Source organism: Diorhabda sublineata, chromosome 2 (genome assembly GCF_026230105.1).
Source record: "Diorhabda sublineata isolate icDioSubl1.1 chromosome 2, icDioSubl1.1, whole genome shotgun sequence".
Taxonomy (NCBI): domain Eukaryota; kingdom Metazoa; phylum Arthropoda; class Insecta; order Coleoptera; family Chrysomelidae; genus Diorhabda; species Diorhabda sublineata.
The window spans coordinates 14,462,365-14,486,417 of NC_079475.1; the positions used below are offsets into that span (position 1 = coordinate 14,462,365).

Genomic DNA, 24,053 nt, shown 5'->3' on the forward strand with positions numbered 1-24,053 from the left:
TACTAATACATTATTTTCTAAATGTAAATTTTTAAAAGATGGATGAAATTATTAAAAAAAAACTAATTTTGAAACATAAGAGACCTAAAATCAAGAACATTTAGAAACATAAACATATCAAAAGGTCTAAGAAATAAGAAATTAAAGAAATTTACATTATTTTCTCGATATTTTTAAATGAATATCTCTGTATTTTATGTAAGTATCAGAAAGTATTACCAACATATTTCTCTTTCAATCAAACATTTCTTATACCAAGAGCTCATGGGCCGCTCTAAATATAATTGAACAGAGACTGAAGGGAAACTAAAACCTATTAACTTGACCTACCTGTTTTATATTGAATTTCCCCACCAATGAACCTTCTCCCGCGGAAATTAATTCCAGAGGAGAATCTTCAAATTTAGAAGGAGAAGGTTTATTGGTAGGAAAATTCAGTATAAAACAGGTAGGTCAAGTTATTAGGTTTTAGTTTACCTTTAGTCTCTGAAGACTATAAGTGGGTCGCGTCAGACAGTGTAATTGTGAGTGTAGTGTGTTCAGTATGAATATCATCAACGATTCCAAACACTTCAACCTGATGCTACAAAAAAAAGTTCACTAAATAGGTATATAAGCCGGCTCTGTCTAGTTACAATGGAATTCTAAAATTCAGCGAATTAGCGCGACGCCTTTCATCTGCTTTTTTTAAATGTCGGATGCGTCTTTGATGTTTTCTTCTAGAACTTTCTATTATTCCTACTAAATAGGAAAGTCTATTTATTTATTTCTTTTTGTTCTAGAACTTTCTACAATTTTATTTAGGTATATAATTGAATTATGTAAGCGCAGTTAGTAAGTTAGTTTTAAATAAACAGTCGTAGTGAGTAGAACGAATTAGTATTCGCAGAAATTATTTAAGTGAAATTTATAAGTGAATTATTATAAATAGTGTATAGTGTGTAGATAAATTAACGAAAAAGACAGTGTTTATTAATTCATCCCACTAATAGAAAGAATGTAAATAAATACGTAAAATGTTACTTTAATTAACTACTTACAATTATTTACAACTTAAGTTAATAACTTTTTTGAGTAATCTTTATAAGTTATCGACCATTTTCACACCCTAAATGTTTGTATTCCACTAATTTAATAAATCTTTTCATAAAATATAACTTTACCCCTAAATCCCTACAATTATCGATATGTATACATATCAAAACTGGGTGATGTCCCTGAGGAAAGAGAATAGTTAAATTCTTAGTTTTATTTCGATCTTCATCTCCAGATTCCCAGAAAGTTTCAGTCGAATTGTCAGTTAAACTTCCAACCATAGCTTGTCTGCTCGAAGCTTTAATTTCTACAGTAGGCGTTAAATCTTTTAAACATTCAACTACAGATGTCTCTAAGTGAACGACACTTTGATGACTTTCATGCATTGATACCGTAAAATCCTCCAACTCTTCGCTTCTCGACAAGATCTTACTAATATTACTGAATACCTGAAATATGATATAAATATTAGTAGCTCCTTTAAAACAAAAGTGATTCTTTCTATTTTTAACTATGTTTATCAAATTATTTGCAAAGTCAATCAAATAGCATTATATACTTTGTAATTCTATAAGCAGCATTTGCACTAATCTTTCAGTCCAGCCTTTTAAGTCAGTTTGGACTGATTATCTGAAGTTAACGAAAATAAACAACCAACATTTTCAGTTAAGTACAATAAGCTTTTTATTATTATTTATCTATTTTATCTCACGCATGAATAATAAATATATATTGAAAAATAATTGAGAATAAAAGGCTCAGAAAACAACAGCAATTAACAAAAACATTTTCCGGAATACTGGATGCAACTAAAGCCAATGTAGTACTCATTATGAAAGGCAGTAAAGATATCTTATGAGGGTCAAACTATTCAGAACCACCTGTGAAAACTGAAACAGAAAAATGCGCTAAGAGTCCTTTAGAAAAAGCATAAACTTTTGCAACATATTTGAAAGATGTGCTTAAGACCTATACTGGGGATAATCCACTACAAGAAGCAGTTATACTATACTTGTTCAGCCGTAGCAGCTGGAACCGCCAGAGAAAAAGAATTACAAGAATATCAAATAACACAAAAAAGGTACAGAATTCAACTTATATTTATTAATAAAGTTCCAGAAAAGGTTTCCAAGTCCTGACGCTACTTCCCATAAAACTGGAAATAATCACAAATAACAACTATGTCATAGAGAGAGAAAGGAACTGAAAGCGTGAAGTCCCATCGACCTAAATTTCTTCTTCCAGTGATTTCCAAGGTTTTCGAGAAGAAGATACATAGCAAACCAATGCTCATACTAGAAAACAAGAAAATCATATTTATTTGGATTTAAGCCCAGCATTTCAACAATGAAAACTTTGAAAGTAAGAAATAATACTCTGCAGTATTTTTAAACCGGCTTTCTTGACATGAAGTCCTTCTTTGTAAACTGAACAGATCTTTCCAACAAATTAATATAAAATCTTGGAATCCTGTATCAATAAAAGATACTTCCAGATAAAAACAAACAATGAGTACACAACCATTCAGCAAATTTGGGCTCCATATTATGTATAATATTCACAGCAGATGTACCAACAGATACAAACTTGGCAACGACCACATTCGTCACATGCAATCCTTGCATCTGATAAACATTCCAAGATAACTTTCGAATTTCTGCAAAAGAGCTTGCCCAAAATAAAACAATGGATGACATAATGGAGAATAAAAATAATTGAGAACAAATCATTATTTATAAAATTAAGGAAACATGTCCACCTGTAAAGTTGAAAGACAAAAAAATCCCACTAGATGACGAAGCCCAATTCAAATAAAAAAACAAATAGGCCATTATTTCAGGAATCAGAATTATCAATTGAAAAAATAAAATATTCATTCACAAAACCACAATCAGTTTTAACATTAGAATTATGGGAAACACCTACAAATACAAATATTAAAATTATACAGAGATTTCAGTCAAACATCCTAAAAATGAAACTGGGAGTCCCATTCATAGCCAGTGAAGCCATTCTTTAGGAAGTAACTCTATCGTATGTCAAAGAAGAAATAAAGAAGTATGTGAAAAACAGACAAAAATCGTAAAAGTGCATTCAAATGTGTTCAGAAAAACCACGCGTATTTTCGTGGAATCTAAAGGTCTCGTTAGATTTAGTTATTTAGTGCTAAAAATACATAAAAACGCCCTATGTCCAAAATAGTCCATATCGGCGATATTGCGGTTTTTCTGAGGTTTTCCTGTAACCTGGTGAACCGGTTGGTTTACCAGCCAAATAGCCGACTATAGAGAATAATGCAGCTGCAGCTGTACCCGCCCGCCACCATTTAAATTAAATATATCCCCAAACTGAGGGAAACCTTTTTTACCTAGACTGGAGCTCTCTTTTCGTCTTCTTCTAGCCATAGGTCGTCCATTTTTTCTCCTTTTTTCATCCAGAACAGCCACAACCATAATGCAATCACCACAATCTCAGCCCTGTAGAGGAGCAGCTCCTATATGAAGGCAAACTCCAACAAAGTTTCCTATATAAAAAAATTTCCCTTTTCTACTCAAAAATACCCTTCGAATATCTCATCTCTCCCTCTTAAAATGCTTCATTCTGTGGAGACATCCCTTTAAAAGGGATTTCTTCCTTTTTAAATTGCGACACGTCAATAACATTGTTTGGTTTGTATAGATAGATTGTAACACACTGGAAATTTAGTAAAAAATATATTACCTGGGATCGATGAAGAAATGAATGATCCGTAGAAGCAAATCTAATACCCCAACATTTGACCGCTATTTGCTGGAGCGACGAATTCATAGGTAGTAAAATCATTAGATCGGCGATTGTTTGTAGAAGAGCGTGGAATATGCTCGGTAGTGGGTGAACAGCTTCACCAGCAATTGTTATATCTGATAAAGGATGTTCGCAAATATTCAATTCCTAAAAAATTATATTTTCAGCTGAAAATCGGTTTCATCTGTAAAACAACCTTCTTTATCGTAAAAGACGCAACATTCTCTATTAATTTAATGCCCTACAGTGGCTGTTGCTTGATAATAATAAGTAAGTCGTTAGGAAAATTCTTTTCTGAAGCATCGATTATATTTAGAATTATTTTATTACGGTTCCGGAGTTACTTTTTATTATCTGAAGGAATAAGTGCATGATTTGAGTTTGGTAACAACTTGAAAACCTGCAGATAGACTTATGAGATGATAGTTTTATACAAACAAATTTCTTAGAGAATTTGTTGTTGTTCAAATTCAAAAGCACACAAATTAGAAATAGGACAGCTGATTATTGTCTCCATTAAAAGTAATTTTGAATGTAAATATCGAAAGTGAATAACGAAATTGACTAGTGAGGCTTACCAACTCATCATCCTTTTTTGGTAAATGATTATCATCTTCTTGTTCAGTTTCAATTTCGACGGGTGTTAATGACGTAACAAACCACCATAACAAATCATGTATGCAAATCGGTTGAGTTACGGATCGTAGGAGCCAATTTAATGCTTGCATGGCATATACTCTGCACATTGCTTTTCTGGAATAAAATCGATCTATAAAATATTCATCTTTATATCAACAATTTTCAATTCTATTTCAACCGAAATATTGCAATACGACGGTACCTGTTTGTACTTTTGGCTTTAACAAGATTGAATATCACTGTAAAAACTTTACATTCTCGATTATAACCTCAAACACAATATTTTGTCAATAAGTGTGATTGGAATTGTTTGCAGTAAAATTGAAAAGTGCAGTCTCTATTAAAAAATAGGATTCACCCAATTATTTCTCATCAAAAGTGTACCAATGAAAAGTAGTACAATTTATCCAAATGTGTTCCTTATTAACTTTAGAAGAAGGGTCGATAACCTGCGGCTCGTGATCTACATGCGGCTCTTTGGATTTGAAGCTGCGACTCTTGCTTCCATACGCAAATATTTTATCAAACAAAATATATTCAAAAATCGTTCTGAATCTATTAACGAGGACTAGATTCTACCTCTCAGCAATTTGTACTCTCTTTTTTTCGCCTCTTCCCCCGTGACATACGACAATGATTACTCCATACTTTAATCTGAAGAGTTGTTTTGTGATTTCAAAAACAAACCAAAAAATTTTGAACTGAATTAAAGATTTTCCATTATCCTATAAAATAGCACAATATAGAATAGCTAAAATATATTCAAATGTAACATTTGCTATCGATGAGTTATGTGACAGAAGACACGGCACAAGTTGCTCTTTTTGTCAGATATGTATCTTTTCCAAGTCCAAAAAAAGAACCTCTAGGATTGCTACCGTTTTCGAAACAATCTAGAAGGAAAGATATAGCGAAAGCCGTGTAAACAATGAAGATAATGGGATCAATTTGAATAAAATCGTTTCAATGGCCACTGGAGGAGCCAGAAATATGATAGGGAAAAATCTAGGGGCAACAACGATTCTTCATAGAGCAATAAACTATGAAATTCAGCAAGTTTCACTGCATACTACACCAAAAAGCGCTTTGTGCCCAAACATTTTCGGCCGAAATAGTTAAGTTTATAAATTTGGTAATCAAAATTGTTCACATCATCTTGTCAAAAGCACTCTATTATCGCCAGTTTGATTAATTGTTAAACGAAATGGAGACTCAGTATTCCGAGCTCCTTCTTCATAATAAAGTGCGATGGCTTTCACCAAGGTAAGTTTTTAGAACGTTATGCTTTATGCTTGAAAGAAATAAATAGATTTCTAAATAAAAGAGGCATTAATCAGCTTGAATTAAAGAGCGACAAATGGTTGCGAAAATTTTACTTCATAGTGAATATCACAGCGATATTAAATGAACTAAATATAAAATTGAAAGGGAAGGAAAATCCAGGGTATGTTTTGATAGTAGAATTGGTTTTGAAGAAAAATTACACTTTTATGCCGGAGATATTCAGAGCGGTGAATTATTTCATTTTGCAATTAGGGTAACTATTAACTCGAATTAAAGATGAATTTGCTGACAGATTTGAGCAAAACCAACAAAACAACATTGAAACTGGATCTCTACAAATGTAATTGATCCATGTAAAAAGTGAAGTTCTGTGGAGAGGAAGATTTACAGAGCTGAATGAAGAGTTTTAGGTCCAGAAATCCACGTAAGTAACACAACAAGTAAAACAACATATGTAGTAGCGACTATATGATGTCGGACAAAGACAAAACAAACATTCAATACAAATAGAGACAATGCATGAAACGTAAACACACTCCTAAGACTGCTAATATTGAATTGAATTGAACAAAAGTGAACAGCTCTGAAAGATATGCCGCAATCTGAGGCTCTTATAATCGACGTATGGGATAATCTGCCAGATTTCTACAATGATATGAACAAGTTGCCATTTGGAGTACTGACTATCTTCGTATCGATATATTTGTGCGAGAAACTAACAAATGAAAATTTAGTCTCATGTTTGAAACTTATGGACCAAATTTATCCAAAGTTTCTAAAACCATGCAAAGCCAACGCTCCCATTCACTTTGTTTGCCCAATTGTTTGTTATTGAAGCTAGAATTGTGAGTAAATGATTAATTGTTTTATTTTTTTTCCTTAACCATTATATGAATAAAAGATTTTTTATCAATAGCATACGAATCCTCATCTATAGCTTTCAATTGAACACTCGAGCAAAACTGGTCTTAGTACACGCTGGTAAAAACGATAATCCTACTGTTCAACGATTGCCGTTTTTTTTCAACCTTCGATAGGCCATTAATAAAAGAAAAATTCATATAAAATAATAATTTTATCAACAAAAGATTGGTACAATTACGCTTACTTTTCGACATAATCACCGAAGAGATTGACTCATTTGACATAACTGTGGACAAGCATTTCAATACCCTCTTCAAATGAAGTTCCCACGTATGTAGCCTAATCGTTCAGAGTACAAAACAGACCTCGAAACTTCTGGAAATTCCGTAGACAAATTAGTGAAACTGCGTTTTTCCTTTACCATTCTGTTGAACCAGGTCATCTAAACCGACAGATTTGCGTCCTTGGTCCCCTTCATCATTACGGCCATCTTTAAACTCTCGATACCATTCACGCACCACACCATCACTCATGAAGTTTTCCCCATACACGCGACTCTTTTTCCGATGGATTTCTGCAGCACTATGGCCTTCAGCCGGTAGAAAACGAATCACACTTCGCAATTCACGCTCAGTGGGAGCATCAATAAAAGCGGACATGTTTACGTGACTGTAGCACAACGCCGACTGACACCTGAATGTCAATAATGGCGATGTGTGTAGTACGAGAGCCTACAGCGCATGACTGCTTTATTATACCCGCGTAGCGACTACACGGAGCGATCGGAGGTTGAAAAAAAATGGCCCTCGTATATCCACATGTCACGCTACGCGATTTACAAATGTTGATGAGCAGAAGTCAGATGGTTATACTCGTTTCTTGTTCCATGTATATTTTACAAAAATTAAATATCTGTACGTGTCTGTACAATCAATTTTCTCTGGAAGTCCTTGAACACTGAGGAGAAAGAGAATTCATTTTAGATTATCGTTTGACGAAAAAAGTTAATTTTTTCAAAAACTTCCAAGTCATCAATCAATATCAAAAAAAGAAAATGCAACTCTCATGTCGGTACATAAAAAATTGAATTTTAAACTTGTTAAATAATGGAAATGAGCCACGACATGACCAAGATGTGACTGCTTTGGCGTCCAATGATTTTTTCACTATTCCGGAGCTTCAGAAATAAAATCCGTGGAAATGTTTATGCTTTCAAAAATCATTCGGAGCAGAAAAAGAGCTTCGAAAATCATTCAAAACTTATTGCTATTATTTTATGTTATTAATTTGTACGCAGGACATTATTTTTCTACTTCTACATCAGAAATATGAATAGCAACCCGGGTATATATTAATTACGTAAATAAGAAGCGGTACAAAAGCTGCGGATAGTCCAATTATTATTGTCGATAGAATATTCATATTAATATAAAGATAGTGCTACTTCATACTGTTAAATTGCATCCATCAATACAAATGAAACTCACATTCCACATAAGTTTAAAATCAGTAGTCAACGAACACACAAAACACAAACCGTAGTATGAGAAGCTTTTTATAGACAGATTACCAACACAACTCGAATATCATCTTTGAAATTTTATTGGCCAAATCAAATCAATCAAAACCGTTTTATAATGAAACGGCATGCTCTTACAATTCCATCTACTGTTTACTGAGACCTTGAATAAAATATAAATCATGAATATTATTCACCTTAGTGCTTGTTTCATTGACAGATGCAATGATTCCAAGTCATGTTGCTGTAATAAAAATTGTAGTACAGGTCTTTCTAATAACGCCAATCCTTCGTTATTAACGTCATTGTTAGTATCATTTCTTACGATCGCTGAAGCTGGATTATCCCTTTTTGGAATCAACTTCTGGAGAGCATTTGATGGATTACACAACAATGAAGAACCTCCTTCTGGAAATTCAACAGACATTTTTATATTATACCCAATTCGTTCTATACTTACCACTTGCAATTTCGCAGCTACTATTATTCCTTTTTCTCATCATGATAATTCTCCCATCATAACCTGCTTTTGACCATGGGATTCCGTTGGTTCCCATGGATACAGATCGATGAAATCTCATACCTTTTGTATTGTCCATTTCGTCATTAATCGATATTTCCGAAAGGGGCTTGATAAAAACAAATAATAGATAAATATATTTAATTTTGAGACAGCTATTTGAGTAACTGCACAATTCAATGATATACTTGCGCAATTACATGCGCAAGTGCAACTGATCGGCGACATTGTATAGTTGGTTAATTTGTGACCCATCTATATATTCGTCTTCAGTCACCACATAAATTCTTCTTTCTATATCGGTTGTCATCTCACTATGTCACGTTTGCGCGTATACAGTAGAAAATTTCTTCGAATACTTGTGCAAGTGTCCTCTAGCAGTAGTATATTTGTACAATATAAATGTGCAAGTATACCTTTCAAATATGCACTTACGTGAATAGCTGGCGTAGGTAATAAAAAATCTGTGGATACTGTAAATTTTAATTTTTTAAATTTCTCTTATTTGGGTCAAGCTTTGTCTGGCATTATTTAAATGAACAACTAATTCTGGTATCATATATCTCTGTATATATTAGAACTCTTTCATCACAAAACTTGTTAGTGACATCGACTCTATTGTCTATAGATAGCAGGGGAAAAACGCCCCACAACGTCCTATACATAATAAACAGTGACCATTTCTAACCAAAACACAAAATTTTCTTCAGGATTGTTTATATGCTAGATTTTGGCGGTTACAGATTTTCCAGAAGGACAAATCTGTCGGCTCGCTTTCCTAATTTTTCGGTTTATATATTGCACTGAATCTGGCATTTGACATTCCTAAGCTTTTCAATAAAAGGAATCCCCCACAACGTGCTTTACATAATGAACAGTAGCCATTTCTAATCAAAACACAAAATTTTCTTCAGGATCCTTTATATGCTAGATTAAGGCGGTTATAGATTTTCCAGATGGTCAAATCTGTCGGCTCGCTTTCCTAATTTTTCGGTTTATATATTGCACTGAGTCTGGTATTTGACATTCCTAAACTTTTCAATTAACGTAAGCCCCTATAACGTCCTTTATATAATGAACAGTGGCAATATCTAACCAAAACACAAAATTTTCTTTAGGACTCTTTATATGCTAGATTTTGGCGGCTACAGAATTTCCAGAAGGACAAAAATATGCTAAGAAACAACCACGAAAAGATATCGCCAACCATACCAACACTATCGACTTGAACTGTTTGTGTCTTTTGAAATACACTTCTGAACTCACTTTTTAGAATATTTGGGTGCGATTTCCTCGATTTTTTTACTAAATTCTATGCCTTTAGAGTGTTGCTTACATATTTCTTATATATTTTGTATTTTCTGCCTACTTTTCTCAAACTGACTCCCAGTTTTTCATAAGCCGCTGCAACTAAAGCTTCCCTCTTCTTTTTAGGCAGTTTATTTTGCTTTACTAACTGATCTTGACCTTCTTTCAATCGGAATACCTGCCTATTCCCATTCTTACAAAGTGATTAACCGTAAACGATTTCTTCAGATCTTAATTTTTGTTCATAGAACTGAGCACACCCTTACAATATACTTACCCTTTGGCCGGAAGTGGACGATCCTTGAAAAAAACTCTCTGGACACTCTTGTTTATAAAACATTTCTTTATAAAACCTTGGTTCGTCAAAAATAAAATTGGCACCAAACGAACTTAGACATTGAAATGATGGAGGTGCCCGAAAAGGACCACAGCATTCTGGAGGTGATATGTTCTCTGATACCGAGGGCATAATACTGGAAGAAGGTCGTCTTTGATGGGTTATAGATGTTTCTGCCGAACTTGCTAAATCCAATAGAAACATCGCGTTATTTTTCATGATAATATGAGGTTCTAAGTTCGCTGATGCTAATGGAGGTGTGAAAGATTTTGTCGGAATATTTTTTCGATTGTCAACTGATCTGTGACGACAATTGGTTTGCTTTCCAGATTTTCCCAATTTCATGTATTTGTCTCGACAACTTTCGCAGAGTAAATACCACGAACTTCCAGCTAAAAATTACATCATGGTTATGACATAATTAAATATAATATTCAAGTACATACGGACACCTCCATCACCACAATTTCCTGCCCATCCGAGACAGTAGCTACCTCCAGAATTATACCCTTTCCCACCTGCATGTTCTCCACACCCTGGATGCAACTGATGCATGTGATAAGTGACGGGATGTGGAAAGTTTTCTCCGCAAAGTTCGCAAAGCGTTTCAGCTCCAGATGACTGCAAGTAACTGGACAAGCCTCCTAAATCTTCTATTACATAAATTAGAAAAACATTAATATTCTGCGAGTATTGTTAAAAATTAAATGGAAATAAATTCAAACTAAGTCAACACTTAATTATTCTAAAGAAAATAGAATCAAACATTTTAAAGTGGAGACTTCAGGACAATCTAATCACAAATCATCTAAAGGTATACATAACAGTATTGTTGTCCGGTTTTCAAGCGCTCCTTAGATGTTTTGTGTATATCAGGAAATGTACTTGAGAGTAAAATAACTTTTTCCCCGGTATATAGATGTGGCTCCTAGAATCTTTCAGCTGAAAAGCAGCTGAAAACCAGGGGTCCAAATATCGTTCAGGGTTTTGGTTTTCGAGAAAGCTACAGGGCAGAGGTTGATTATATTTCATATTTGTATGTAGGAGTTATAATTTAATGTTAGATTTGGAATTGCGAACTATGCAGAAGCCTACATCCACGATCGTCGATATCTCCTGCGCAATTGAAGGTCTTGAATTTATCACGAAGATCTTTTGGTAGACACTAATTGTAGAAGTTAGTTAATTGTCTCTAACAGTGGGTGTGTTGGCTATATCATGTAACCACAAGGTTTTTGGAAGTTTTGGAAAGAAGATATAACCGGACAGAGACTGTTTTGTATCACCTGCAGGACATTGTGTTTCTGTGTGATAAATTGGGGCTGCGTATGTTAAAATGGATATTGTGATTTGTTTGTATATAAGTAGTTGGTTTTGTGTGGAAAGTTTATTGTATTAACAAATCAGAGATTAGCTTTTTGTACTTGTTTTGTATACCCTAGGTACTTTGGGATATTACTTGGTTTGTCCGTTGATGTGAAGCTGAGATTGCTAAGAGCTGTTATTCCTAGCTATTCGTCTGAGTAACAAATATCTGTTTTTAAGAATTTATAGAAATAGAATTGAAAACATAAATTTATTTGTTCATAACAAATCAGAAAATACCATGAATATGTCATGAATTTTTATATAATTAATCAAACGAAATACAGCTCGAATGATCTTGAAAGAAGTTAAAGTAAATGAATTTCCTTTCAACTCTAGAAGTTTTAAGCCTGAAGCCTTCTCTTTGGAATGCGATGTCTACTGTGTCTGTAGTCGTAGCCTTTGTTTGAATAAATGCTCTGTTTTTTGTCGTAAAAATAACCGATGTGAAAATTTAGCAACGGTTTTCAAAATGACCGAGAAAACGTATGTTGCAATTTTTACACGAAACTTTTAACGTGAGAAAAGTGTGTACAAAACTGGTACTTACATTTGAAGATTAGAACAAAAAGCTCGCAAAAATATTTATATTAACACTTTGAATGCGATTGAAAACGAATCGAATTTATTTGATAAGATAATAACGTGCGACGAATCAAACCTTCAATATAAGATTTGAGTCTGTTTGAGTTGTGAAAAAATAGAGTCGCGCATCCTGAGAGAACTGACAGAAAAAGATTTTCTGCACTGTAGGGATAGAGGAGAGGTATATATTGAAAGTGAATATCAAAATAAAATGTTTTATATCATCAATCTCGTTATTTAATAGTCACACCTCGTTTTCTAATTTTAGAAACTATTTTCCTAAATCCAGCAGAGATACTAGAGGCTCTCTTTACTTCACATATTCACTGGGTGCATCTCTCAGGTGTGCCTGAAAAATTTTCCATAAAAACACACATTTCAGTTTCATAACAATTATTTATTTATATGATAACGATATCTTGCACAAGTGTAACTTTGAGATTAGAGTTGCTGGAGACCAAGATCTGGTAATTGGTCAATCAATTCGAAATGCAATTTGTAAATTTTTCTCTTCAAATCTGTCTCTTTTTACGTTATAAAGCAATAATGCATTATACACTCCTTTTATCGTTTCACTCTTTGAGGAAAAAAATTAAACATATAAAATGGCAGGAATTTTAGTGAGAATGTCTCAACGCATGCGCATATATATTTCTCAATGTATATTGATAAGTGCTGACCATTTTGAGATACGAAACTTTTCAGAAAACATTCGTAATATATATGAAAAGATATGAAAAGTATTTCCCGCAATTGTGCAAATGTAATAAATCGTCGCCTAAATCTATCACAAAAATAATATGACGATGAAAGTTTATTTTTTCATAATTGAAAATTAATTATTTCGATAAAAATATTAGAAAACGAATTTTTTCAAAGTGAAAATAAAAATACATAAATTAAAATTGAACTAAGAGGAACTTCAGAACCACAAACTGAGATTTTAGATTAGTTTGTAACATATTTTTTACCTAAGTAGTTTCTAGGTGGTATCTTTTTTCTCCTATACTTTTTTATCTCTTTTTCCAGATGAATATTCTTCTCCCTCTCACTTTTGATATCCTTTTTCTCTTTATTCTTCGTGGGGCTTACGGTATCGATTTGTTGACTCATTGCCTTCAAGCAATTCGTAGTGAGCTCCTCCCATAAATATACTAACGCTTTAAGAGCAGGTGGTAAAACGGAAATAGTCTGATATCTATAACTATCGGTAGGATATTTTTCTCCTTCTTTAATCACTTCTTCATTAATTTTTTTTCGATTCCTATTTGCACTGGCGTTAGCTGCAGATCTAGTCAGAGATTCCAAAGTAGAAGGCTGGATGTGCAGATAATTTCCAGCGTTGCTAACTTCCACGGAATGTCTTTGTCTAGCTTTTTCTTCTTTGCTCAGTTCTTTCTGACGTTTATCAACGGGAAAATCTTGATGGCGAGTTACTACTAAAGCACCTTGTTTAGGAAGCGTCGGATGGAATTTCAAAAATGAAGCACATGCCATCGCATCATGAACTATGCCTGCAATAAAATTCCGAATAAAAAGTATAATCAGAATATTTTTAAGAAAAAAAATCACCTTCGTGCCACAAAAAAGCAGCAAACACTGCCCGAAGTGATTCTGCCACCGACGGACTCATAGCTTGCTTCACATTTTCATAAGCATAACTTGGTTTTGTACCAGATGGTAACTGCTGTATATTAGCGGGTGAAATTGCTCGTTTTGGTCTTATCTTAGCAATGTTTCTGTCTTTTCTAGCCATCTTCGGTGATAATTTTTCTTCTTTTCCCATTGCACCAATGGAAAAATTGGTTTTCATTGATGCAGTGCTATCGTTTTCTGGGGAAGTTTGGGTACCAGTTTGTGTTAACTTTTTAGGACTTTTTTCCCCATCCTATCAATGAAAATTAGTAGATCGATTATCATGCAAAGTTAAAAGGTAATTGCATGTATAGTATACTTATATACGATTATTGAAAACGAAAAATATTATTGTAGAACTTAAGGAAACAGTTAAGCTATTATATGAAAGAACATCCTTACCAACTAAGTGACAAGGAACAAATGACAAGAATGCTGCTTGTCACTTGTATAGTTTAAAATGTAAGACCAAGGGTTTATCGCTCGACAAATATCTGAGCTTTGGGGATGTTTAATAATATGAAAAATAGAATCTGTAAGTTCATCTGGATGAAAAAATGAAGCAAAATATATTAAAATTGGCAATTGCATCTAACATGGTTTAAATGTAGTAACGAATTTGTTCATCATACTACTTAAGCGCTTTATCTCTTAATTCTATTTCGAAACAGCTGATACTCGTTTTTCAAAATTTTCTGACTATAACTATAAAAGCCTTACAGAACACTCCTTCGGTTGTGATAGAGTAGATCCTGATCTAGTATGCAGAGAACTACTGCTAGGAGTTGGTGACGTTTCTCTTTGTTGTGTAGCTTGACTCGGTGACTGTGATAAGTCTCTGGGTATACTACTTGTATCAGATTGATTAGAACCTCGTCTGGTGCTGGATTCGTATATTGTTACGCTGGCTGTAAACAACAAAAAATTTGTGGGATTCAATTTGTAAAAATTAAAATGCACCCACCTGATGCGGCTACTGGACTCAAACTACGACTCGATAGTTTCGAGGTCGAGATAACACCTCTCGGACTTTGAGATCTCTTTGGAGTATCTGGAGGGGTAATTCCATTGCCATTTACGCTACTTTCACTATGTGGTTTCACAGATGATTGGCCAATCGACTGTTCCGAAATGTCACTATAAATAATTTTGAAATTTGTAATAATTGAAATGTGAATGCATTGCCTACGCCTATTTCTCAGCTCTTTAATTAATCTGTTAAAGTACTATCACATCACTAATGTAATGGGTTCTGCGACTAGGAAGATCAACAATGACAGACAATTGGGTAAACTCTTGAAACTCAACCAATCTCGTTCGACAAGAACATTTTAAGATATTGAAAAAACGATGAGATTCGTTGTTTGGACCCTCCATAACCTATCTGAAGAGACCAAAACCAGCTGATCCATCGAATGCAACTTATTGCTTGTTTATTGGAGCCTAAAATTGGGTTCTATGTGATAATCCAAAACGCAAAAGGTAGTGGATGTCTCCAAATGAATCACTACGGAGTACTGCAAAACCAGATTTACATCCCAGAAGGCGATTTATTATATTTGGTAGATTATACGCGGAATTGTATTTGTTTTTTTCGGTACATTAATTGAAAAGATTTGGATAACGAAGTATTGTCAAAAATTTATTTTAAAAAGAGATATTAGGAAGATATTGAAAAATTCTTAGCCCATTATAGATCCAAGCAAAATTTCAATGACAAAATATTTTATTACTCAACATATTTTCCTCTTAATTGGAGATACAATTATTACAGCGAACCTGCAACGTCTCTAGACCTTTCAAAAAAAAATGTTTCTTCTTGCTCTGTAAACCAGACTTCTACAGCTTTTATTATCTCCTCGTTGGAAGAAAATTTACGACCTCTTATACTTTTTTTCAGTTGAGGAAAGAGATCATAGTCGACCGAGCCAAATCTAGTGAATAAGGGGAGTCTTCTTGTTATTGAAACCCTAAATCATGATTTTTTTGCATGGCAAAAACAAAACACCTTTGTATAGCTTTTCCCTTTAATTTTATCCCTTAGAGTAGTTAGTAATGTCAAATAGTAATCTCCAGTTATTGTTCTACCCTTATCCAAAAAATCAATCATGATTACTCCATGGCAATACCAAAAAACTGAAGCAAGAACTTTTCCAGCAGATTTTTGGACAGGAAAGTTCTTAGATCTTGGAGAATCAGAATGTCGTCATTCCATCGATTGTTGCTTTGTTTCTGGATCGTGGAAATGTACCTCATTCATAGTATTTGGGGATCCATTTTGCAGCAATTTTTCTCATGTCCAAATTGACGAGAACTATATGATGAACACGTTCGTATGAAATACTCAGTGCTACAAATATGTCATTAACTACATCGATATTTTCGGGAACTGACACAGAAACTGGCCTTCCTGATAGTTCATCATCTTCAATGGAAAATTTACCTCATTTGAAGCTCGCAGTCCAATTTTTCACGATCGCATACGAAGGACATTGATCACCTAGGGTATTGACCATTTCCTAAATCGCTTACCTCTTAACCTTCTTAAATACAGATAGTTGATGATGGCTCGATACTCTAATGTAACGCAATATTTTGTTTATACATGGAACTGGTCTAGGTTAACTAGATATCAACGCATCATCGTACCTACCGGTCTCCCTTTGTATATGATATTTTGCCCATTATTGAATATTTTTGTTCTTTGAATATTTACTAATTTTTTTCATATTTTTCTCTATCTTCTACTTTGATTGTCCTTATACATTTGATATGAGTTCGATTCTTTTCTGCTGTTACTCTTTGTACTTGTCATTTTCCAATCTTGTCTAGTTATGTTTTATAATTTATCTTCAGGTTATGTCGTCGCAGAGATAATGTTGTTTTTCATGGTACCCAGTTCTTCCTTTATATAACTCGTCTTATCTCTATTTATTAGGTCTTTATTTATATTTAGGGATGTTGTTGTTGTTGCTGAAATGATATTCTCTGCACACGCTCGTTTGAATTTCCTTACTTTTATTGTGGATTGTTTTCCTTTTATGATTAGATTTTAATCAAGTTGATTCTACTTTGATCAAATATAGGCCAAGTTACTTTGTACATTTGGGGAAGTTTTATTGTTGTTGAACTTACTATCATGTTTGTCGTTACTGTGTTTTTATCGTTTTCTACTCGTATTATGCTTTGAAAATCTCCAGTCGAATTTTTCACAATTATTAGAAAATTATCAATTTTTATATATCCTATTCTCTTACTCATCGCTTAACTTACTACTTACTTGTTTTCCGACTTCTGAATACTAAAGTACGAAATGTTGCGTATCTCATTCAACGACTTTCGTGTATTGCAGCCAACTCTGTTTCCTTTTTTTGAACTCATCTCTCTATTATATCATTTTGCTTTTTATTAACATTATCCTAGCATTCCACGTATTTATACCTTAATCTTTATGGTTGTGATCCATTCTTTTCCTAACTTGTTACTCATTTAGATCTTGCTCATTTCATTACCTTGCCACATCCTGTTTGTCAATACAATATCCAGTCTTTCCATACGGTACTAGAATTGGCCTTCATTGTTCTTACACTTTTCTGGGTTAATATTCGTCAATATAAATATTCGTACACTCCAGTTTTTGGGTTGGTGCCATTTTTTCTTTTTTTTTTTATTTTAATACTATAATATCACCAGCAGGACAAAGAAGCATTGGAAGACCTAGGAAAAGATGGAGTGACAACCTCCCAGGTGACTGAGCAGGAAGAAGAAGAAAGAATACTATAGTATAAAACTATCCACACTCTCTCATTCAATAATTACCTCGTCTTGTTGTTTAATTTACATTTTTAGCTTTCGTTGTTCAGCTTCCATTTCACTATTTTTTATATGATTCGCTCCATATAAGCGCTAGTTCTTGTTTTTTTTATGTTCTAATTATATACTTCCAAATACTATGGTTCCTATATGTTTTGACTGTATTAACCCCTACTAATTCAAATTTTAAAAACATATTTAAGCTGATTTTAACTACGTATTAGATTTTTAATTTGTTTCAATTTTATTATATAGTAAGGATAACAAATATATTTGTTTCAAAACAGACCGGGTTAACAAGAAATTGATGAAAAACCATATTATCAAAAGCAGTCTAGGTTGATAGCATCTCCATATGTCTTGCTATTGATTAAAATCATCCATTTAATAAAGAAATTGGAATTTCACCTTTTCGAATCTTCTCCTTTAAACCATTTAGGTAAACTACTCAGTTTATTATCTTTTTTCTCCTTCTTTGGCGTTTTGGTGTATTCTGGTTGAGCACCTTCTCCGAAAACGAAAGGGTTGGTTGGCAGAAGCTCTTCCGATTCTATAGAGCCTGACGCAGAGAATAAAAAATTTGCTTCGTTGGATTTAAGAGAAAAATTGAATCCTCTTTTTTGTTTACGTGATCCATCATCAACTAATTTGGGACTTCCTGAAATTAATAAATGAAAAATAAACAGACAGACCAAATTATCATGCTTACCTTCCGCTTCATTGACATTTCCGAGGTAGAGAACGTTATTGTGACCAACGGCCAACGACCAGGCATCTGTTTCGGGACTAAAGCAATATTTTTCTTTGGTGGCTCTGTCCAGTTTGACCCAACATCCATCGGAATTAACCGTATATTCGGAAATGCCTACTTTGTTCCCCAAAGCAAGCATTCCAACAGGTGGGGCTTTAAAACTCGGTCGACTACGTACGTTGTGTCCAGAAGCACCACATTTTATAACTTGATAATTTATATTGAAGTTTGGAGTTTTATGTCTGTAGAAAATGAATCCAAAGTAAATGTTTTATCTTAAGTCTTATGTACGCGGAAGAACTGAAAATGTTATGGGGAGCTGACTATTTAATAAAACATTAATGTAGAAAAAGCAAAGCAAATTATATTGATGTTTATTTATGCTAACACTTCTGACAATTACTTTAGCTGAAATATAATAATTTCAAATGTAAAATAGCACCATTATTGAAATGGATATAACAATTCCTTTATTACGACGAGAGCAACTCATAAGTAGAAACTGTATTGCATTCTGATTGATTACCTTTCTTGTGTTTCTGGAGATTTTCTTAATATCGTGTCGTTAATAACTTGATCAAGAATAGTTTTTGGTTCTTCTACAGGAAGAAGTAGGGTCTTTCCTAGATGTTGATTATATTGTAAACACCATGCCTCTGTTATAGTTAAATTGCAATACTGCTTTATTGTTTCCACGGACAACCTCAACCACACCCCATCATCGTTATGTATCTAGAACAATAAATATACTGATGACTACTGCATGTTGACAAAAAATAGAGCCATCAATAAGTATTTGATGAGAATAATATAGCTTAAGAATTGATATGGAGCAATGGCGTGTAGATCAGCCCAAAATATGAAAATTGAAAGATATTTATCTTCAAGGATATAAAATTGTATCTCTGAGGATAAGTAGGATCCAAAATTTTGAAAAAAGTTCATTTCTTTGCAATCGTTTAACTTAAAAATACAAAAATTGGTACATATTGTATGAGACTGTTGAGGTACAAGGCAATCGAAAAATTCTGGGGGTTAATTTTTGGGGTTAATTTTCATATGAGGGACAATTGGATTCTAAAACTTTCTTTACTCTTGTAATTTCCATGGAAAAGTCGACTAAATTTTCTTTAAAAAGTGAATATCCTGCCTGAAAGAAATCGACAGAAATCCAATCGTTGAGGTAAAATCTCTTAAAATTTTTGGGCACGATATGGATGGAGTTTTGCACACACGTTTAAACAGAACGTTGTCAATTAAAATTATAAAACATTCTTCTTTCCCGAACTAATCCTTCAACATTAAAAAATGTTTTTCTATGAGGAACCACGCGATTAAGAAACCTTCTTCGATATTTCTATAGTTCCCTTTACAAAATCCAATGTGGGTAAACCTTACTTTCAGTGTCTGAATACGATAACTTGGTTATGTCACGAAACGCGTGACAGACAGTGTAATTGTGAGTGTTGGTGTAGTGGTGATGTAAACAGTGTATTCGGTATGTAGCATATCAGTCACCTGCTTGACCAGCCTCGATTTCAATGGCCCTCAGCCCCCCGAAAATTCACATCAAATAGTGACACATTGTGGATGAATTTGTTTTTCGACAACAGAGTTTTCATAATCCGCTTAAAAAATAAAGAGATGAACTGACGTCAAAAAAACAGGAAGAGGGAAAGAGATGAACCAAAGAGAAAAGGGGGGAAATTTTTGGTTAATATCTGAAATTGCAATAATTTTAAAACATTTTTTCTACCTCGTCAATAAAAGCAATAGTTCCGTTGACGTGAACTATACCAATTTGTTCGCTTTGTAAAGATGGATGGGCTCGAATTCTTAATCCAGCTGAATTTTTTGCTACAAATTTTCTCAATTTGCTCGGCTGATGCTGAGATTTCTTCGACATATTTTGATTCGGAGGTGTCATACCCTGCGGCGGTTCTTTAGCTTCAACTTTAAATATCTGCAACAAAAAATTTATTCTTATTCTGAATTCTTGTTTTGAGGAAAAATAACCTACTTCTTCCATATCATACCCATCTATATTAACAAGAATAGAATAGCATCCAACTGACGCAGGAGTCCATGTAGCACTATAAGAACCATCCGCATTCGATCTTACCAACATATTTTCACCTGACCGTTTAATAGGAGGCGACGTGTATCGAAGTTCTTCAAATGAATAGTTCTGAAATGCCTATAATGAACAAAAACATAATTTTTTCACATCTTCCACAGAAATATAAATTTCTAACTTGAGTTCTATCATTTGTTTTAATTTTTCCAAAACTTTATAAATGAAATATATATTTTACTGCTTCTCTCAAAGAAAAACTTACTAATCGCTACTTTTGAAAACTATAGATTGTGAAGTGAATTTGTATTGCTAAGAGTTGGCGCTTCTTGTAATGTACGGATTTTCAGGGAGGCCAGTAAAATAGTATATAAAATAGGCCTAAAATCACCAGTGAACTGCTAGTTCTGATTTTTTGGTATATTGTTTGGGATTATTAGGGAAGTCTAAATCCAATTTTTCAGAAATAAAAACCTTGTGCTTCTTTTGTAGTACTCCATAAACCTCGAAATTTTTGCCTTTATACTGGTTTTCTCGCTATTACTTTGAAATTATGCATTTGGCGTGAAAATATATTCTATACTTATTTAAAGTAGATAAAATTTGCTACAAAACGAGACCAAGTGTAGCTCTGTAGGTCTAATATTGTTTGAGATATAGCCTTTTAAAAATTTCAAATTTATCCCAAAAAAGTGAAATTGAAATTTTTGGTCAACTTTGGACCTAAAAATCTGGGAAATACATATTCTACGAAGGGAGTTATACAAATAGAAGTTATATCAAATTTGATTAGTTTTTATTTAAGCTAAACCGTACGTCTTTAGGCCTTATGGTTCTCTCACAATCCTCAAATAACCAAAAATGGAAAAAACGTTTTTTCCGTAAATTTGACCTTATGAGTTCTAATGATGGTATTGGGTAATTTACACTCAAAAAATACAAGGTACTCTTAAGAAACGACTGTAATTTAAATTTGAGAGGTATATTATACATATAAACAACAAAATGGTAGCAGATAGAATATTTAATAAAAAAGTTATTTACAAAGTACGAGGGATAAGACGGTTCAGTACCACTCAAATTTCAAATTCATTACAATATTGATCTAGTGTAGAAATGAGAACTACAATTCGATTTATATGAGGAGCAACTAAACTAAACTAAACTACATTTCGATTTTTCCTTATCTAAGTAACATGATGTTCAACAGTATGCAGTTCAATTAAAAATGTTTGATTGTGTTTTAATATCTCGTTTAAGTATGTTCAATAAATACTTAAAATTTATAATAATTTTCAGAATGTCTTTATGACATTTACATTTTACTATCTTTACATTGTACAGGTTGTCTGTGCAAAAATTACGGATTGTTAACTATTGGGCATGAAGCGCCCCTGAACTTCAAATAGTAGTGTAGAATTCTTTATTCCGTCAAACACACATGGAAATACGTAATCAACCATTAAAAATTCATTTAAAAATTCATAATGTTCGAATGTATAATTTAGAAAATATACTTAAATATAATTTCTGATTTCGCAACTTTAAAGGCCTATAGCTCAGAAACGAGGGGTCGTATGAGAGAGAAGTGTTTTTATAACTGTCCTATCTTCGATCGGGTATAACGTAGGTGGGTTTTGACGCCTCCTTTACAGGAAATAATACCATACGTATCGATAAGTTTACGATAAACGGGGTTGTCTATTTATAATTTAATCCTTTGGAAAGACGTTTATAACATTAGTCTAAGGGCTAGTGACAAACGTTTTTATACATCTCAAGAATTGGTGTAGTCGCATCTAATGATGACCAAACTAACCCTAGCCATCGTTCTCTGACAATAGACAATAGACAATAATTTGATTACAGAAATGGCTATTGGAATAATGACAGCAGTGAACAGTGAGTATTCAAATTGTCTTGACCTACTTTGGGATACCAGATACTGCGCACAAGTAAAAGATTGACCAAAATGTTTTCTTTAGAAGACGCCAGTCAGTAATCTTGATACGAGAAATAGAAACATAGCTAAAAGAATCTTAGAGAAGGTTTATGAAAGGAAGAAACATAGAAAACTACATTTTCACAATAATATACAATACTAAGGAGACAGAAGTCAAAGTGTAGCAAGCATTTATAGATATAAAAAGAGCTTTCAACCAAGTACCGTAGAAATAGGCGAGGTAGAGTTACAAATCAAAAATTTATCAAAAAAACTGTACGTTAGGTATAAGAACCGGAACCATCTTTCATAATTTGCTTTGGGTAATGGTGCTGTACTGCTACTAGATAGAAGCGAAAAGGAACTGACCAAAAATCTTGAAATAGTAATAAAGAAGATAATAGTAATAAGGAAAACCAATGAGGTTGTCAACATTAATCTGAAAAAGGATGCACTAAATCAGGTTGATAATTTTAAATACTTTAGAGTAGACATGAATTGAAGAGGAAATGAGGAAAGCAAAATAAATGCTAGAATACAGAGATGCAGACCATAATAACAAAAAACATCTATTGAAAAAAGCGACGATCTATAAAGGCAAATATGGGTATATGAAAGTCTACAAAATAATAAGTATAGTAGATACTAGGATACTAGGAATAATTGAACAGGTTCAGCGACCCAAAACGAATAAATAATAAGAGACGGATCAAGAAAGTTCATGAGTCAACAAAACAAGAAAAAAACTTACATGAAGACCACCAACTACTTGAAACTATTCTCGCAAACAAAGGGTTCAAAGAGTTCACAAGCCCTTACTACCCAAGAATTGGAGAATGTACCTTATAATGAACACTATAAAACCTAATGGTAAATGTGACAGAGGCAAAAAGATTAAAATAAAAAAAGAGAAGGAAGACCCAGGGAAACTTAGATATAACAAGTAGCACAGGAAAGGGGAAGACAAGGGAAAACTATAAATCATATGAATGAAGTACCAAAATATCGAGAAGAGTAGAAAAAACAGATAACAGGAGAATTAAAATTAAAATCCCAATACTATGAAGTTGGAAAGTGCATAAAGAATTCAACAGAAGAAGAAAAAAAGTACCCCCTGATTAGAAGGCGATTGAGGTTGAATCGAAATAAATCTGTAATTTTTCTATAAATATTTTCAATAATCGATTATCTGTTGGATACATACCTTCATAACTGTAATCGAGTGGAAACACATTTTGTCCCTAATAGTCGGTTCGTATGGAAGATGTAAAGGAGGTGGTGGCAATCCTCCAAATGTTAATAAATCTGGCTGGCTTATTCTTCTCATTTTTCTACCAACATCACCATCTCCTATTTCTTTTTTATCTATCGGCATTGCTTTCACTTCCACTTTCATATTAGGTACAAAAACCATATCACCGTATTGATCCCTGGTAAGTACCTATTGAATGATTTATTTATATTGTATAAAAATTATTAACTTCTTTAATTTCTTATTTTTAAAACCTTTAGATATGTTTATGTTTCTAGATGTTCTTGATTTTAGGACTAACTTTTAAAAGATAGATAAAATTTGACCTGGAGTATAGGAACAAATT

The 24,053-nt window shown here is 33.3% G+C and overlaps 1 protein-coding gene across 2 annotated transcripts in view; it reads right to left on the reverse strand.

The window, feature by feature from the left end:
- Positions 1-24,053, reverse strand: part of LOC130452677 (E3 ubiquitin-protein ligase MYCBP2) — a 189,318-nt gene that overhangs the window by 15,198 nt on the left and 150,067 nt on the right. The window contains exons 26-42 of one of the 2 annotated variants that reach the window (XM_056792065.1): positions 23,660-23,896; positions 20,460-20,636; positions 20,196-20,402; positions 18,966-19,171; positions 18,398-18,681; positions 18,097-18,346; positions 14,840-15,012; positions 14,596-14,783; positions 13,813-14,128; positions 13,212-13,754; positions 10,737-10,943; positions 10,231-10,682; positions 8,586-8,754; positions 8,323-8,533; positions 4,398-4,572; positions 3,757-3,966; positions 1,164-1,484 (exon numbers count right to left, since the gene is read on the reverse strand). In XM_056792065.1, the coding sequence (XP_056648043.1) occupies positions 1,164-1,484; positions 3,757-3,966; positions 4,398-4,572; positions 8,323-8,533; positions 8,586-8,754; positions 10,231-10,682; positions 10,737-10,943; positions 13,212-13,754; positions 13,813-14,128; positions 14,596-14,783; positions 14,840-15,012; positions 18,097-18,346; positions 18,398-18,681; positions 18,966-19,171; positions 20,196-20,402; positions 20,460-20,636; positions 23,660-23,896 (4,326 nt within the window). The remainder of the gene's footprint in view (positions 1-1,163; positions 1,485-3,756; positions 3,967-4,397; positions 4,573-8,322; positions 8,534-8,585; positions 8,755-10,230; positions 10,683-10,736; positions 10,944-13,211; positions 13,755-13,812; positions 14,129-14,595; positions 14,784-14,839; positions 15,013-18,096; positions 18,347-18,397; positions 18,682-18,965; positions 19,172-20,195; positions 20,403-20,459; positions 20,637-23,659; positions 23,897-24,053) is intronic. The other variant, XM_056792066.1, reaches the window with a different exon arrangement.